General features: G+C 36.5%; 1 protein-coding gene and 1 long non-coding RNA gene across 6 annotated transcripts in view; one reads left to right on the top strand and one right to left on the bottom strand.

Moving 5' to 3' along the window:
- GPATCH2 (G-patch domain containing 2) overlaps positions 1–18,828 on the top strand; it is a 182,151-nt gene that overhangs the window by 111,433 nt on the left and 51,890 nt on the right. For 3 of the 5 annotated variants that reach the window (XM_060127096.1, XM_060127072.1, XM_060127105.1), the window contains exons 7-8: positions 2,656–2,695; positions 9,314–9,384. The exons of 1 other annotated variant lie outside the window; for it this stretch is intronic. In XM_060127096.1, the coding sequence (XP_059983079.1) occupies positions 2,656–2,695; positions 9,314–9,384 (111 nt within the window). The remainder of the gene's footprint in view (positions 1–2,655; positions 2,696–9,313; positions 9,385–18,828) is intronic. One more of the 5 variants, XM_060127080.1, reaches the window with a different exon arrangement.
- Positions 837–17,790, bottom strand: LOC132507589 (uncharacterized). Its single transcript, XR_009536225.1, has 3 exons — positions 17,693–17,790; positions 16,733–16,840; positions 837–891 (listed from the first exon to the last, which is right to left on the bottom strand). It is a non-coding gene; the product is annotated as an uncharacterized LOC132507589 (long non-coding RNA).

Here is an 18,828-nt window from a genome sequence, read left to right as displayed (position 1 = left end):
AATGGACTTGAGGACATGGGGAAGGGGAAGGGGAAGCTGGGACGAAGTGAGAGTGGCACGGACATATATACACTACCAAGTGTAAAATAGATAGCTAGTGGGAAGCAGCCGCATAGCACAGGGAGATCAGCTCGGTGCTTTGTGACCACCTAGAGGGGTGGGCTAGGGAGGGTGGGAGGGAGACGCAAGAGGGAAGAGATATGGGGACATAAGTATACGTATAGCTGATTCACTTTGTTATACAGCAGAAACTAACACAACATTGTAAAGCAATCATACTCCAATAAAGATGTTAAAAAAATTAAAAATAAAATTTAAAAAAAGATTATATGATTTGTTGCTACACAGATATATAATCTTGAACTTCAGTAGATCTTTCAGCAATGCTTTAGCATGACCTTCCGTAACATTTTATGTGTCCCCCAAAGCTATTCTATGTCTTGTCACCAAGCCCCTGTTATAAGCTGCCCATCTCCCCACTACCCCCAAGAATTTGACCTTTTCTTCAACTTTCCAAAGTAAAGCTGTTAGTCACAAATTTGGATGAACTTATCCAAATATACCTTCTTTCACTTTCCTTAGTATTAGAGGAAATGATTTTTCTTCTGTCCAAGGCTGATTCCAGCACCTGTGTCTGTGATTGGAAAGAACATTTTTTTCTTCCAAAAACTTCTTTCATTATATACTACATTTTTAAACCTCTTCTTTTCCATTTTTTTCTGTTCTCTCTCCCTCTCATACTTTGAAAGCCTAACTTGTAGATAGAGTGGATTATACTATACCCACTTAACTTCCTCACATCCCACTTCTTCTGTACCCACCTGTGACACTATAATCCAGATTCTTCCCACACCGCTTCCTGGACACTTCTCTGGAAAAGGTCACCAATACCTAGAAATAATAGCAAAGGAAGAAAAACAAATTAACTGTCAACTTTAGGAGAAACAAAAAGAAAAATTCAGCAGCACAAAGTATTCATGTAGTCATAATATCTGTATTCACAACTGATTAATTAAAAATGGTGTTATAACTGGAAATAGGGGTTTGAGAGTTATAAAAGAGCTAAATTTACAATAATAGGAAGTCAATTATTAATGTCTAAAATCAATCACAAAATATCAGTATAACCATATTCTGTAGAAATACATCATTAAATACCAAAAGAAAAGGCAGAAAGAGTTGGCAGTGGTTTCTCTGAACAGAGCTTAGGGGTCAGGATAGATGAAACAAACACTTTTTGTTTATTTGTTTTGTTTTAACTGTGTGTATGCATTTGATTTTCTAAAAAATAGTTTTCTTTAAAGAAAAAGGGTACAATCCATAGCAGAGGGGAAATTTATCAGTCAAGTTGTCAGGGAACTGCAGTAAATAGTTAGTTGCTAGTTGGTGATTAATCCACATGTCATTTACAAATAGCAGTAAGTGTCCATTCCCACAGCAAAAATGGAATCTGACCTGCCAAAGAGCATTACTGTCTATGAGCTTGAGAAGTGTTCCGGGAAGAGCATAGACAAAATAAGAGCATATTAATATAGAGGCTGTTTATTCCCAGGTTTTAGTACCACAAAGGAGAATACATAGAACTGTTGGAGGGAACCAGGAAATGTGCTCTTTCCACGTGAGCCCTTTGTCCTTTGTGGTATGGTGCGCTGAGCACCTTGGGCAAATAACCTAGCATCTGAGCCTCAATCATTCCTGCAGCTGGAACATGAGAATAACCTTGTAAGGTTTTTGTGAGGATGGGAAATAATACATACATGTCATGTGTCTAAAGAGTGCTTGGCACATACCTGTACTCAATATGATGAAAAAATAGATAGCATTAATAATAATATTAGTATCATTCCCTATGATTGTGGGCTTTTACTGGCTTATTTCCCACAGTGTCTCTCGATTTCCTTGATGTTTACAGTTAGTTTTTAAGCAGAATACTGGCCAGATGACTGGGCACACAGCTAATGATAACTCCTGTTGAAAAGGTATCACCAGATAGACTATTAGAAGCCCAAGTTGCAGCTGGAACAGTATGGGGTGGGCCAGGCAGGGTGAGGCACAGTGCAAGCACGGAACGTTTCAACTGTGCCATGACTTGTATATCTCCAGTGTTGTTGCTGAATTTGTTCTCAGCCAGAATCCAGAATCCCATGGAAGGAATGGGATCAAGGGACCTTCAGCTGATGCTTTAGAATTCACATCAAGGGCCTTGTGTGACTGTTCCTCGGGACACAGCCAGAGGATATAATATTCTTGTATTTTTAATGTTTTTTAAAACTCCAGCAATCAAAAGGTCATCATTTGTTGTAATGATGCTGTAATTAAGTTGTGGTAAGTGGTAGCATTTGTAGATTTTATAACCAGAATCGATTCATAAAATGAATACAGTCCCAGCAGTTTATGTTAACATAATTAAATGGAAATGTAATTCTAACCGAGTTTGCTTATTAAACTGAAAATTACTGGGTTATGAGCACTTTTACATTTCTGTCAAAATTGGTGTAAGTCTAGGATTACATGAAATATCCATTAAAATACAGCATATTTTAAGGCTCTGTTGCTGGTGGCATATACATTTCTTACAGCACATGCAGACTGATCACGTGAGAGCATGTGCTTTTAGTGAGTTTCCTGCTAACTCCTTTTCTCTTTCCTCTGCAGCCATTGGTTTAGCCCTGGGGCTAGGACAGAGCATGGCCAGGTAAGGAACATTCTAATCCAAAAGGAAGTTACTCAGTCTTTCAAATATTTAACTATCTCCCTTCAAGGTAGTAGATCAGTTTTATGAGAAAGGATAAAGTCCCAGGTTATTTTAAAAGGAGTTCATTGTGCCGGTGCTGATACATCACTGGTTTGTAGAACTTCACCGTTCACATATGTTTTTCGCAAAGTTAAGGTACCAAAATAGTACATACGCTTGAAAAAATTGCTTTGTATTAAACAAGATCAGCCAGCAAGAGAATATTTTTATTTTTGAAGTTTTGAAGGTGATAATGGTTTCTTACAAGCGTACGTTATATTTCTAAGTGAGTTTTATTTTAATTTTTTATTAGTTTCATGGCAGCACAATGATGAGTTGACTTAGCAAGAACTTGACATTCATTTTGGTTAACTTTACGTATAAAATAAGTAGTCTATCTTCTTTGTTGAATGTATTAGTTCTCTCTCTGCAGCGTGATAAGGTAATTTAGGGCTTAAAATTTTGATAAGTTGTAACGCATATATGTTTTAGGCTTTGCATCCTTGTTAAGCCTTTTTTATCATTATGGATTCTAAGAGTTATTTTTTAAGTGGGTCAATAGTATGCTATGTAAGAAATACCTTTAAATATATGCGAATGAAAAGCCTCAAATCCACACGGATTTGAAAAAGCCTCAAATCTACCCCTCATTTCTTCTGAGGGGTAGGTAGGTAGGTCGGTAAACAGGAGATTGTGCTTAGTAATGGTAATTGGTAACATTATTTTATGTATTGGTGATGTCTTATTTCTTAAGCTGGGCGGCAGGTCCAGAGTTGGTTGCACATACCATAGTTCCCTTTTCTTATAACAGCAAAGTGCCAAATACTTCATTATAAGCTATACTATATTTCTTAACACACATGAATCTAATTAAAGAAAAATATGTGAATTCAGTTTAATGATTTTTTGTAAACTTGGCCTTTTTCCATGAGAGCAATTTGCACCTTTAAATATATTTCTCACAATAATAGAATATATACCGTTACTTCTAAAGTTTTGGAAATTAACTAGGCTACGTTGCATCCGCAGTGTGTTTGTTCAGAATGTAAAACTTAGACTTTCTGCTTTCCCAAATGGTTCATACCCTCTGTGTAAAATGATCACAGTAAGATTCTGCTTCTAGTAGTAAGTCGCATCAGGGTATAGTTTATCCCCAAATACGATTTTGTAAAGATCATTTTCCACCTTCTAGAATTTGAGAAATACTAAAGTAATGTTACAAATCTGTGCTTTAGATTATAGTGTAACTGGCTGCTTCCAGCCAAACTTTTTTTCTGTAATTAAAAATTAACAAATAGCTAAGAACATATAGAGAAGAAAGTTGACCAATCTTTTTTTTTTAATTTTTAAATATTTTAGACAAATTTTTGATTCACCCTTTGGCTTAAACTCTGATATACCATTTCAGATTTTTATCTTGACTAGATAGGTTATTAGTTAATGAACACAATTGATTCTTGTTGTTTGTAATAGCTATGTTCTATGAGGTTGATAAGAATACTAATGAACGTAGCAAATACTGAAAAATCGCTCCCAGGAAAAACACAAGGTTAGGTTCCTGAGAATCTCTGGTCACAACATTTTCATTAACTAATCAATACATATCCTTATTTGATGTGTGTTTCTGTTTAAAGACACCTCATTTAATACATATTATTGATTCATTAACACTGAACTCATGGCCAGCAGCACTATAACTTATTCCTGAAGGGAGCTTGTCTAATGCACATATTTTCTCTATAAAGCCCATCACAACCTTCGTGCACTGGGGAACACTAGACAGCAGTTCAGCACAATACTAGGAGGCTATTTTAAACCATGAAGATAACAAGAAAAAAATGCAAAAAAACATAGCACTGAACGGACCTCAAAAAAGACACTTGTTTACAGTATGAAAGCTGAAACAAGAAGACAGACATCACCTTGTCAGACCTCAGCTGAGAACGTGCGCTACAGGGGACTCAAATTTCTGTCACTCTGTGCATGTCTGCCAATGACTGCTAAAGCACCAGAAATATTGATTTTGGTGTTACAAATAAATTTTAGCAAATAGGTGAATTTGCAAGTACAGAACCCATGAATAATGAGGAACAGTTGCACATATACGTGTGTATACAAATACACATGCAAACTACTCATGTTTTGAGGGATAAAATTTTCTTATTCAACTTAGACCTAACTTTAGCACAGTAAACTATTGGCTAAACCTAGGTCCAAGGTAGGACCTAAATAAAATGCAAGATAAAATGCAAGACCATGAAAAAGTATAAAATCCTTCAATATATTGTTGAATGAATGACTATTAGCATGCATGAACACCTTTTATTTTTCCCATACCAACTTACCAACATAAAGAAATGATAATATTAACCCCACTTTTGAAATCCCACCCCTCACTGCTTTCCCCACCTTATGATTCCCCTTTCTGTTCTTTAGTGCAAAGTCCCATTTCCATTTACATCATGCATACTCAGCATTTCTTTATCACACATTCAGTAAATCACTGTTGTCCATCAGCCGTTATCTCTCAGGTACTCTTTATTTCTACAAAAAGAGGTATTTATATAGACAACAGAGCTTTTCCTCTGAGGTGGGTACAATCTGGGGCAGGAAAGCAGTAACTACAGGATGTTGGTAAATGTTTGAGAAAACCACAGAGAGGGCACCACAGAGGCCACAAAAGAGAAAATTGAAAGGTGGCTCAGTAGTATAAGTAAGGAGACAGAAGCAGCTGCAGGAAGCCTCATTTTGTGTGTGTGTCTTTTTTAATTCTGAGGATTTTCCTCCTTGAATATCTAATGGTGTGATATTTTTGACTGAGTTTACTAGTATCTTAAGGAGCCACAGGTCATTGTTTAGAGATTACTTAGTTCTCCTTTTAAGGTGAGGACCCTGTGAAAGGCTAAGTGTGGAGAGACTTGAAATTCTTTTGTAGACATTTGAGGAGTTACCTGAAAAGTGGCTGCTAATCAGAAACAGTCTTGAGCTTGAATGCCTTCTGAATATCAGGTGGTAAAGATAGGATTGCCGTGGAATAAGTATTCTGCTCTTTGCTTTTTCCTCTTGTGCTAGGAACGTGACACGCACAAAATAATCTTTTAAAAGTAGCATGAATAGCCACAGAAATTCTCAGCTCCCTTTCTGTCACAGGAGCACCCATGATCCACTTGGAACATTCCTCTTCCTGGTTTCATTCAGCAGATTTTAAAATTGCGTACCTTTTGTAAACCTCACATTGTACTAGGTTTTGTGTTTATGAATGTTCATGTCATTCTTATGTGAGTCATTTTTTAATATACATCTGCAGGTCACTCACTAATAAGGGAATTGTCTCTCCGTTTGGCCTAAGTCCAGCAATCTGAGAGTCAGAAGGTAAGAAGCACTTCGCACCATATTCAGAAGTTCTGTTATTAATCGGAGTTGATGGTGTTGAGTCAGAGCCCTGAAAACTGACCTCACTTGTGACACTGATAGGAGTCCAAGGAAACAGGAAAAGTTAGCAGTAAGAGAAGTGAAGAATCTTTCAAAACCTGATGAGCTACTCTTGCTTATCAGAGCAGAGCTCCAGGACTCTTGTGTCTTTTATCATGAATTCCTGATCTGATGCTCCTCCTACCCCCTGCCACCCTTTTTTTTGTTCGTTGGGGCAGAGCAGACACGTGTTGGGAAACTTTCAAATACAAATATATGTTTTCTATTCAAATAACACTCTGGATTAATTTTTTTCATTTTCGCCCCTTAAAAGATCTAGGTTCCCATATTAACCTGTTAAATTCATGACCCAGAGATCTGAGTCTGTATTTTTCTCTCTGAGCTTGATTTTAAATTTGCAAAGATACAGTACACCCAGACTTATAATTTTATTGATAAAATGAGATAATTTTGTGATGACTTTTTAATATAGATGCATTATATTAAATAATTCCAATATTTGTCTCTTTTTATATACAAAGCCCATCAAAACTATAAATTTGAGGAAGAAAACTATAAATTTTTTATATACAGAGCCCATCAAAACTATAAATTTGAGGAACTATAAATTTGAGGAAAATTCTCATGTGAATCTAATAGAAAGAGCTCTAACCTTAGAGTTCACAGAAGTTGCTATCTCATTTTAGTTCATCCAGATGGTGGCCTCCCTGAGAACTAACCAGACCTAGTAGGTATAGCCTAATATTTATTTTGGTTATTATAGTTGCATTTTTAAAAAACTAAACTGTAGAATTCTTTTCTTATTTAAGAACATATGTTTGGGATTTTTTGAGTTCTTTGTTTAAACTGTTTTAACACAAATATAGGAATAGTGTTCACGTATCCGTCTTATCTAACAATTAGAAAAGTTAGTTAACTACTACTATTAATTGAAGGTGGAGGTAGAGATTTTATCATGTCACCTCTAGCTATCTGTGTCACAAATGTTGGTTTGTGTATGTTTTTTTACAAAGGCACTAGAATTAGAAATGCCAAAGTAATTAATTTTTTTTTTCAGAAGCAAATTAGCTTTCATGGTACGAAGTGTTTCTACATTGAAACACTTTCAGATTAATGGACTTAAAGATAAATTGTTGCTATTTTCTATAAGTAGTAATAATTAGGTATGGCTTCATCTACATATCAGATACTATATCTCATTCCCTATTTCTTTATCTCATTCATTCATTCACTCATCCATTCAACAAATATTTATTGAACACTAAAAATGTTCCAGGCACTGTGCTGGACCTTGGAGATGCAGGCAGATTGAATAACTAAAACAAAGGGCCAAAGGTGAGCAAGAATATGGTACATGCTCCAAACTGAAAAGTTCAGAATAGCTGGGATTTATCATTTAGAAATAAGGAGCTTAGGGCTTCCCCGGTGGCGCGGTGGTTGAGAGTCCGCCTGCCGATGCAGGGGACACGGGTTCATGCCCCGGTCCGGGAAGATCCCACATGCCGTGGAGAGGCTAGGCCCATGAGCCATGGCTGCTGAGCCTGCGCGTCCGGAGCCTGTGCTCCACAACGGGAGAGGCCACAACAGTGAGAGGCCCGTGTACCGCAAAAAAAAGAAAGAAAGAAGGAGCTTAGGTTGGGGGGTAGGAGGAAACATAATAAATTATGAGTTTAGAAATACAATCAAATTATGAAGGGCCATGAGAGCCTTGTACAAGATTTGGGGGTTTATCTGAAGAGAATAATGTAATCAGATCTAGTTTTAGAATTATTGGCTGCAGTGTGGAGAATGGATTAAATGGGAGTGAGGCTGGAGGCAGGGAGGCCTTTGGAGAGGCTGTTGTAGGTGAGGGAAAATGATGGCCTGGACTGGGATGTTGGTAGTGGGGATGGAAAGAAGCAGATATTTAAGAGAAATATAAAGTAGTCTTATTTAGTTAAGACATTCCTGAAATAATGATCTAACAATGTTCTTTGTGATCTAATTAAGTTATTTTCCTTCTCAAGGATGGCCAAATGTGGCTAGTAATTGATTCTAAATGATGTCATTAAATAGTTCAAAGCAGTTATCTCATTAGAAGTTACTGATATTGGTCAGAGAATAACCACTGACAACCAGGCTCATTGATTATAATTGTAGCATTTGAACCATTTACTCAGCACTTTTTATACTCTGGTCATAGTGCTAAGCGTTTGACATGATTTATCTTATTTAACACTCACAGCACCCTTACAGGTAGATATTATTGTTATCTCAATTTTCCAGGTGGAAACTGAGACTTAGAGACGTTACACAGCTTATAAATGGTAGACCTGTTTTTAAAACCTAGTGACTTGTTAGTTACTGGTATAGCTGGGATTCGAACCCAGATCTTTCCTGCACTATTACTCCTAAGATTTCTATTTTTATTAAGGTTAATTTCTAATATGCTGTACAACTTCTTATTAGCCCAGTCTTGCATATAATCACATTTCTGCATAAATAAGATAAGCTACAGTTTGAGAGTACACACAGCAAAAAGTATTGACTACTTTGGGTTTTTTTCTTTCCAATTAGTTAGGCTAAAGCAAGTGTGAAGGGAAGTGTATGGTGAGGCATTTTGAGGAGGCAGTCAAATCTGTATTTTTTTTCTAATTATATATTTCCAAGCCAATAATTTCTTTGAAAAAGAATGTTTTAAATGTTTCTTTACCATGTTAGGCCAGTAAATACAGAGAAAGTAAGATTAGATCTTTTATGTCATCGTAGGTGACAAAGCCTCGAAAAATTCGTAGCTGAATGCACTGGTAGAAGCATTGGTAAGAGAGGTTGCATTACTTTTACCAGGACCACTCCAGAGAACCAGAATTAGAAGTGAGTCCTAGACCTCCAGCTCTAGGCTGTATATTAAGTGACTATAAGAGCAGTGTAAGCTGTCAGGCAAGCACTGGCAACTCTTAGCAACATTTTTATAAGTGTGTCAGTGGCATCTCTAGCAAAAGTAGTTGTCTTCGTTTTAAGAAAAACCAGTAAAAAAACAAAAAGAAAAAAAAGTAATGCAAGTGAACAAATAGTGTCCCTCTGAATGAGAAGAATACTTTTCTACTTACAAAATAATATAATGGAAATATTTTTGTTTCTACAACTTTGTTTTAACACTTTGGACAGCATCAGCTTCTGAGAGACAACCGAGCTGAAAGAGGACACAAGAAAAACTGTTCTGTGAAAACAGCCAGCAGGTAAGCAACTTAAAATCGCTTTTTACTCTGATCATTAAATCATGTGATTTTTTTTTCCATACCAATACGAATATGGTGAGTTATAGCTGGGATGCCTTTGGCTCTGGAGTGCCAACTTAAAATATTTTATGTATTGTTTATTAGAATCTATTTCAGGATTACTAGTAATGAATAGAAAGATACCGTTCTATTTGTACTTTTTTAAGCTGATGAAAAATAAAGAGTACCTTTTTTTTTTTAACATCTTTATTGGAGTATAATTGCTTTACAATGGTGTGTTAGTTTCTGCTGTATAACAAAGTGAATCAGCTACACATATACATACATCCCCATATCCCCTCCCTCTTGTGTCTCCCTCCCACCCTCCCTATCCCACCCCTCTAGGTGGACACAAAGCACTGAGCTGATCTCCCTGTGCTATGCGGCTGCTTCCCACTAGCTATCTATTTTACATTTGGTAGTGTATATGTGTCCGTGCCGCTCTCTCACTTCGTCCCAGCTTACCCTTCCCCCTCCCTGTGTCCTCAAGTCCATTCTCTATATGAGTGCATTTTTAGAAGAAAAGAAAATCTCTGCCACCCATAACTAATGAATTTTAGATCAAGATTTAGAATAATTAGTTTATTTTTTAATTTTGAAAAAAGAGAATTAATCTTTTCCCCAAAACTTAAATGGTACTTAGGCTTTATGAGAGAGCAACATGTATATTTATCTCTAATAATATATAAATAAGTATATAGAAAATATACTCTTTTTTAAAAGTGCTTCTGTGTTCTTACTCATTTTATATTGCTGAGTCGATGTTATATTTTTTCTTTAATAAAAAAAATTTGCCCCAGTTTATTGTTTTAGACAGCGTATTTCCAAATTTTGCATGTGGTGTTTCTGAAGACCTCATTTTTACTTAGGTGAAAATGGCTATCAGAATATTGATCAGAACTACTGCCCTGTGATTTACACTTGCTCAATTTTTAACAAGATAACCGACCTCGGCAGCTGCCTTTGCATCTCCTGGCCTCCCGTAGTTAGTGTGCTGGCCACTGTGTTTAACACTCCCAAGCAAGCAATATAGCTTCCAAGTACCATGTTGTACAGACTAACCCCAACTGAGAACCCACTAGGTATCTGCAGAAGCTAACATAAATCCTATCTAGCATGTCTAATTTAGACAATCAAAAATTGTCAAACATAATAAGTTGACCGTCAGTGATAGTCAACATAAAACTAATATAGTTACCCCTAAGGATGTCAGATCCTGAAATTATAAAGTATGGATTATATAAATTTTATACAGGTTATAAATAATTACAAATGCCACGTTTACAGAAATAAAATAAGCAGGCAACAGATCGCTATTAGAATTGTTCAAGCAGAATTGAATCAAAAGCATATAATTGTTAAAAATGAGAAGTGTGATTGTGAAATGGAGGTACAGCTGAAGAAGTAGGCCAGAATACAGCATAAAAATACAAGGAGATGGAAAAATGAAAGAGTGGTTAAGAGACCCAGGAAAGATCTAAGATATATTTGATGGAGGGTATAGAAAGGCTGAAAAAAACATGATGCTGAAGAGATGTTGGCTAAGGATTCCCTAAATGGGTGAAAGTTATAAATCTATAGATACAAGTACAGAAAGCACAGTGAATACCAACTAGAATAAATAGAAAGAAATCCATACCTAGTAGTACACTGTAGTACACCAAAAACAAAGAGAAGATCTTAAAAGAATCCAGAGATAAAGGATGAATTACTACAAAGGAATGACAGCTGTACATCATCAGATTTCTGAGTACTGACAGTGAAACCAGAAAACAGTGGACAAGTCTTCAGAGTACTGGGTGAAAATACATTGTCAGCATAGAGCTATGTGCCTAGAAAAACATCTTTCATATATGAAGATGAAGTAAAAACAGTTTAAGATTTTCAAAAACTAAGGAAGTTTACTACCAACAGACCTTTGCTAGAAGACTTTCTAAGGATGTATTTCAAGAAAAGGATCTCCCCAGGAAAGTCTAAGATGAAAAAATGAATACTAAGCCAATAAGCTGTTAAAGATTTCAGTAAGTTTAAACAACCATTGTTTATATAAGTTGACAGTTATAATATGTAATTCATAGGACTTTTCAAAAGACAATCTAAGATAGTGGAAAATAACAGCATGTTAAATTGGCAGTGTTGATGATTACAGTTCAAGTCCAATCTAAGGTCCTTGAATTGTTTGGGGTGTTTACTTCATTGGTCAGTTAAGAGATTGCTACTTGATAAGACTGTATTAAGTATTCATGGTAAAATATCAAAAATAACTACTAAGTCAAAAGCAATAGAGTATGTAAATTCCAAGCCAGTTGGCGGGCGTGGGGTTGAATGGAATAAATGACCTCAAAAAATCCATTTAAAAAGTCAATAAAGGGGGGAAAAAGGCATAGACAAAATGGAACACAGAAAAAAAAAAAGTTAGATAATTGAGTCAAGTCCATGTGTCAGTAATTACAATAAATATTTATGGATTAAATTTGTCAGTTCAAAGCAAAACTAAGCAGATTTAGTTTTTCTTTTAAAATCCAACTATATGTTCTTTATAAGAGACATACCTGAAATAATGACAAAGAAAGGTGGAAAACTAAAGGATGGGACAGGATATACCAGATATACTATAAAAGAGACTCTCCTACCAGACAAACTGACTTAAGAACAAAAGCCTTAACAAGCTTAAGAAACACATAATTTAATGATAAAAGATTCAACTTACCAAAAAGTTAATAATTTTACTATTGTGTACATTCATTAAAATAGACTCAGAAAAATATATAAAGCAAATATTAATAGCAGTGAATGGAGAAACTCACTAACCCACTATCATGGTGCTCCCACTTCAATACAGCATTCATGTTATTGATAGTTTAAGCCATCATAAAATTTGCATAACAGAAAATTAACAAACTTAATGATATTATATAAACCTTTTCACCCAAACTATTAACAAAAACACATTCTTCTCAAAGACACGTAATATTTACAAAAATTGACCACTTACCAGGCCAAAGCTACTATCAACAAATTTTAATGAATATGTATCATAAAGATCATATCCTTTAATTTGAATGTGATTAAGAGAAATCATTGACAAAAATAATTTTTTTAAAGTTTGGAGTTAAAAATACATTTTAAAATAACTCGTTTCCAAAAAATCATAGTGATAATATCTAAACTTGTGAGTTGCAGTTAGACGGTAATTAAGAAAACTGTACTACTTGGAAGTTGTGTATTAGAAATTTGGTCTCAGTTGCTGTTGCAGTCAAGATTCTGAACTATAAGATTACTGATTCTAAACTATAAGAAGACGGCTTCTCTCCTCCAGGGTCAACCCAGGAGGAATTTAGAAAGAGAAAATAAGCAGAAAACTACAAGAAGTCCCCGGTATTAAGGGAAGGGGTGTGCTATTTTGAACTTGTGCTTGTGAGATGGGGGCACACAGGTGTGCTTGTGTGCTTTGACCTGAAGCAAGAGGCAATTCAGCCTGGGTAAGGGAGAATGAGATGTGAGGAGAACCTTTGGAGTTCTTTTCTATACTAGCTTGTCATTGGCCATGGCCTTGGGACAAATGACATCTGCCCCTTACAGAAAGACTCAGATCTCTGGTCCAAGTGTTTTTTAAGGATAAAGTCAGGGCAGCTCACAGTACTGTATTTGTGAGGAGCTGGGAAAGCTTGATGGGACTGGATGACAAATTATCTGGTCTTCACTCTGCCCCCTACAAACCACAGAGCTGGAGGATTACAGTTCGCCTTTTCCTGAGAGTGAGGAAAGGGAGCATTTTTCTGACAGAGGAGTTATTTTATAGAGAGGGGTGTGATGATTGTGGTTTTCTGGTGCCCAGGCCTCTATACTCTTAAGTCAGGTTCATTCACCTCCAATTGCTGAACTGCTTTGGGCAGACAGAGAAGACTGGCCTTTCCCCATAGCATTGCCTGGTAGAATCAGATAATAAGGCATTTGAGGAGAACAGCCTTTTCAAAAAATATATATATATCAATATATATAGGACTTCCATGGTGGTGTAGTGGTTAAGAATCCACCTACCAACGCAGGGGACACGGGTTCAATCCCTGGTCCGGGAAGATCCCACATGCCACGGAGCAACTACCCACGTGCCACACTACTGAAGCCCACACGCCTAGAGCCCGTGCTCCATAACAAGAGAAGCCACCGCAGTAAGAAGCCCGTGCACCGCGACGAAGAGTAGCCCCTGCTCGCCGCAACTAGAGAAAGCCTGTGTGCAGCAATGAAGACCCAACACAGCCATAAATAAATAAATAAATAAATAAATAAATAAATAAATAATTTACTTTTAAAAATATATATATATTGGATTACAGACTCCAACAGAAGCAGAAATGTTAGAACAAACAAGTCAAAAGAATTTGATTAGCAATAATAAGTATTGACTAAAAGAAGTACAGGAAGATAACAATATAAAGCAAGAAATAACAATACAACACATAACTAAGAACCAAATATTTAAGTCTTTTTCAATTTTTCTCAGCAGTGTTTTTTTCATTGTATAGGTCTTACACATATTTTATCAGATTTATCCCTAAGCATTTCACCATATTTTTTGGTGTATGAAAATGTTGCTGAGAGAAATTAAAGATCTGTGTAACTGGAGAGATATATCTTGTTCATGGATCAGGAGACTCAATATTCTTAAGATGTCAGTTCTCCCAAAATTTAGCTCCAGATTCAGTACAATCCAAACAAAAATCTATTTTTTGAGACTATAGATTTTTGAGACTATTTTGTAGAAATTGACAAACAAATGCTAAAATTCATATGAAAATGCAAAGGACTTAAATAGCCAAACTTTAACACTACCTGATTTCAGGACTTAATTTCAAAGCTGTAGTAATCAAGAAAGTGTGGTATTGGTGGAAAGATAGAAAAATAGATGAAAGAAATATACCCACATATATACAGAGAATTGACTTCTGACAAAGTACAAAGGTACCTCAGTGGAAAAAAAATAGTATTTTCAACAAATGGTAGTGGAACAACTGAATATCCATTTGCAAAAAAAAAAAAAAAAAATTAACTCATCTATACTTCATACCATACAGCAAAGTAATTTTTAGTGACTGGAAGCAGATCAGCTGTTGCATTGGCATGGGATGAGGGCCAGGGAGGTACTGGAGGGAAGGATTACAAAGAGGCATTAAGAAACTGTTGGGGTGATGGGTATCTGCATTATCTTGATTATGGTGATGGTTTCACACGTGTATACATATGTGAAAACTTATGAAATTGTACACTTTAAAACTGGTGAGGGAATTCCCTGGCCGTCCAGTGGTTAGGACTCCTCCGAGCTTCCACGGCAGGGGGCATGGGTTCAATCCCTGGTCAGGGAACTAAGATCCCCATGCCACGTGGTAAAACCAAAAAAAAGTGGTGCATTTTGCTTATGCCAACTACACCTCAATAAAGATATAGGTATAGATATAGATTTTCTTTTTTTAAGTAAACTCTTAAGTGGCTTTCTACTTCATTCCAAGTAAAAGCCAAAGTCTTTATCTTGGCCAGCAAGGCCATATGTGTTCTGACCCTGCCCTTCTTTGTTTCCTCCTTGACCTCATCTTCTCCCACTTGAACTGTGTTATTCACCTACTCCAGGTACAGTGGTTTCTTTCCCATTTCTCCAACATACCAACCCCACTCGTGTCTGAAGTCTGTGCTCAATGTAAGAAAGGCCCACTCTCCACCAGCTCTGCTTCTTGTGTCTTCCTTCTTGTCTCTATTACCCCTTACTGTCTCTATTACCTTTAATCTTCATGAGGGCAAAATCTTTGCTTTACTCACTGGTGTATCCCCAGTACCCAAAACAATGCCTGATACATAGGAAATATTTGCTGCATAAAATATTTGTCAAACGAACTTGACATAGATTCTGGGGCAGTAGAGTGCACTGACTGAGTCCTTATCTTGGCCTCTGTGTCCAGCCTCTGCGGTTAGAGTGCCTGACTTTTGATCCCAGTTTCACCACTTACTAGCTGGGTGACCCTGAGCGAAATACGTAACCTTTCTATCCCTCAGTTTACTTATCTGTGAAATAAAGAAAATAGTTGTACTTATCTAAGAACATTGTTATAAGGAATGTATTAGCTCATGCCTATAAAGCACTTAAAATGTAAGAGTTCTTACGGCAGCTGTTAGGAAAAGTCTGGTATTGTTATTTCCATCTGTGTGCTTCCTAAGCACTTGTTAAGTGTTATTTTTTGTCCTGTTTTTCTTGTACATAATTTAGAATGTCAAATCATTCTATAAGACATAACAAAGTACAGCAGACCCCAGCCTTGTTTTTCCTCATTCTCTAATTTCACACTCCAAAAAAATCCACTTTCAACTCTTAGGTATTTCTTCCAGTATTGACCTAAATTACATGCTTATATTACTATTTCTTGAAGCTTTTAGTTTAGTATTACCTATTGACTTCCTGCTGTGTGCCCTACACACACACACACACACACGCACACGCACACGCACACGCACACGCACACACACACACACACACACACACACACCCCATATCTGCTTTTCTTCCCCTCTTTCTTCCTAATGGTTATATCATAATATTCAGACCAAGTAAATATTTATTGTGTGCGTTAGTATGATCATATATGTAGATATTAGGTATAGATGTATAACTTTTGTGTTGCTGTAGAGATAATTGTCTTGTTTTTCATTTGCTTTGTTTTCTATGCGCCTAGCCCAGTACATCAGCCACCTCTACACAGAAGTGTAACTCCCCTCAATTCTCTGTCCTGGTGGCCTCCTTCTTGGAGCCCTCCATTTTTCAGGTCTATTCTGGACTGTTTGCTGTCTGGACCAGCTGCACCGCTGCTGTCCTAGGACCTCTCTTCACTTCTCATCCTGGGGGTTTCCTCATCTCTCTCCTATGTGGAATTTCCTTTTCCCTGGATCCCATGCCATTATTTTTCCTGAGCTTTCTGAGAAAGAGAACCGGTGTGGTTACATTTGTGAGACTCTGCATCTCTGAAAATGTCTTTATTCTAGTCTCACATTGATTGATTTAGCTGGGAATTGAATTCTACTTTGGAAACCATTTTGCCTCAGGATTTTGAAGACATTTCTCCAGTAATTTCCAGTGGTTGCCATTTCCTCTGTTCTCCTATTATTTGGATGTTGGAGCACCCTCAAATGATCCTCCAGTTTTTTTTTTTTAACTTCTCTGTATTGTTGTCCTCAAAGATCTCTGGGCAGTTTTATTAATGGTTCCGTCCCAAATGTTTTGTGGATTTAAAAAATTCTCTAATACATCGCATTTCCAAGAGCTCACCTTGTTTCTCTGAACATTCCTTTTCTACATCCTCTTTGTCCTGTTTGGTGGATGTGGTGTATTTTCTTGTCTCTCTGAGGGTATCAGTTGTGTTAGGCATGAGGCAACCTGTAAAGGTGAAATAAACACAAGGAAAGACTCAAGCTTAAATTTCGTTACAACATTGAGTGCAGGATGAAAATTCTTCATCTTCATGTGTGTGCATTTTTCTGTGTTCCTCCCTTGAAGCCATTTTCTTCCTTAGTATTTTTAATATTGGCTTGACTTTCCTTACCCCTTTTGGATGAGTGACTGCACTTCCCTTTTTCAACTTGTAGAAAAATATGAAGGTTAGAGAAGAGAACTGTAGTTCATTGAATCAATCAATTTTAGGATCATTTACTCCCCAAATATACCAGGCAGATAAGAAAAGATAAGTGTACAAGTGGTCTGCTGTTAATGACTCAGAGCTGAGATTTTGAAGTGCGTGAGTACAGCACGCTCTTAAGGTGGGCCTTCCTCACTGAAGCGCTGAATGAATAAAGGGCACTGCAGTTACGGCTTTAACCTCTGGAATGTAGTACTTCTTACCCTCGGCTCCCTGGGGGAATTTTCAAGATCTTCATAGAAGGGTTTTAGGGACGTATTTGCCAATGCCACTGACTGTAGTGCAGTTTGACAGTTTTCTGGGTGTCCAATTTATGGCATTTCTCCTTTTTTGCCACATCTACTTTAATGTTCATTTAGGCTCTTTAAATCAATGATGGGTGCAGGAGAATTGTCTCTTTTCCAACTCTTAGACTGATTTGTGTCTAACAGTACCAAGGAGGTAACAACCTAAAGTTCTCCTTTAAACACATAACCCACTTTAATAATTTCAGTCAATTCCCTCAGGAAGTTCTCATCAGTAACAGACTTTGTTTTTCAAGGTTTCCTATACTTCCGCCTCCTGAAAGGGCATCGTTCCTTAGGATTTCCTACCGTGCTTCTCATTCTGCAGACATCTCCTCCCAAGCTTCGTTCACCATCAACAGTGCTCGTCGTCACATGCCATTCCATCATATGCAGATAGTTATTCCTGAAATATTAATGCATTGTATTTGTTCATATGTTTATTCTAAACATAATTAACATCCTCATACTTTTATGATATACTTCATGGGTCCTATAATCACACTTTTGACTGATTCAAAAAGGTAAAAAAAGGTAAAAAAGAAAGCCTTAAAAAAAGGTAAAAAAATGATAGGTATAATGTAAACTAATTTAAACAAATACTGATTATTAACAAAGGCATAATTTGATCTAATTGGTGCTAGTGATACTGGTCTTATACATCTTTCTTTTGGTTTGTTGCTTCATTTTTATTCTCTGTGGGGAGCCCACATCATAGACTAGGTGTGTCAGATATTGAGTGGTGTGAACATTTTTCATCAAGACACTATCCTCACATATTCATTTGATGTGTTCTCCCAAGATTTTACATTGCGGTGGTGCTTGAAGTTACATGTTTCCTGTCTTACATTCCTGTGTTGTTTATATCTTATTGGTTATTCCCATCTGATAATTCTTTTTGATTAGTCTGCAGGGTTTTATTTTCCAATCATTCTTCCATTTCTTCAGTGTTCTCTATCCATTTTCCTATTATGAAGTTTCATCTTAGTTTTACTGTGTACTATCTCTCCCCTAATATGTAATGCATGTCTAGAGTTTGTTCATGCCATTCTCTCATTTTTACATACCTTTAAACCTTTGAAAGCATAAATAAACTCAGGAAAACACAAAGGTCTTTCAATATATAAATGCATGAAAGCATGTACATTTTTTTATTTTTAAAAGCCACTACGTATTACCTGTCACTGTCAATATTTAATAATTAACAGGCACGGTTTTTGAGTGATCGTTGCATGCAATAGATTATTAGCCAAAGTGGAACATACATACACACACACACACACACACACACACACACTCAGCTAAACATTGAGATGATGCACCTAAGTGTTTTATAGAAATACTAGTGACATCTAGAGTTATTCTTTAACCTGTATCTTTCTCTTAAATTCCAGACTTGCTATTCAAACCCTTTAGTTTTTATTTCAATATTCAGATTTTATACT

This window comes from Lagenorhynchus albirostris, chromosome 2 (assembly GCF_949774975.1).
Source record: "Lagenorhynchus albirostris chromosome 2, mLagAlb1.1, whole genome shotgun sequence".
Taxonomy (NCBI): Eukaryota; Metazoa; Chordata; class Mammalia; order Artiodactyla; family Delphinidae; genus Lagenorhynchus; species Lagenorhynchus albirostris.
Note: the sequence above shows the minus strand (reverse complement) of the source record. Positions and strands in the feature narration are given on the sequence as shown.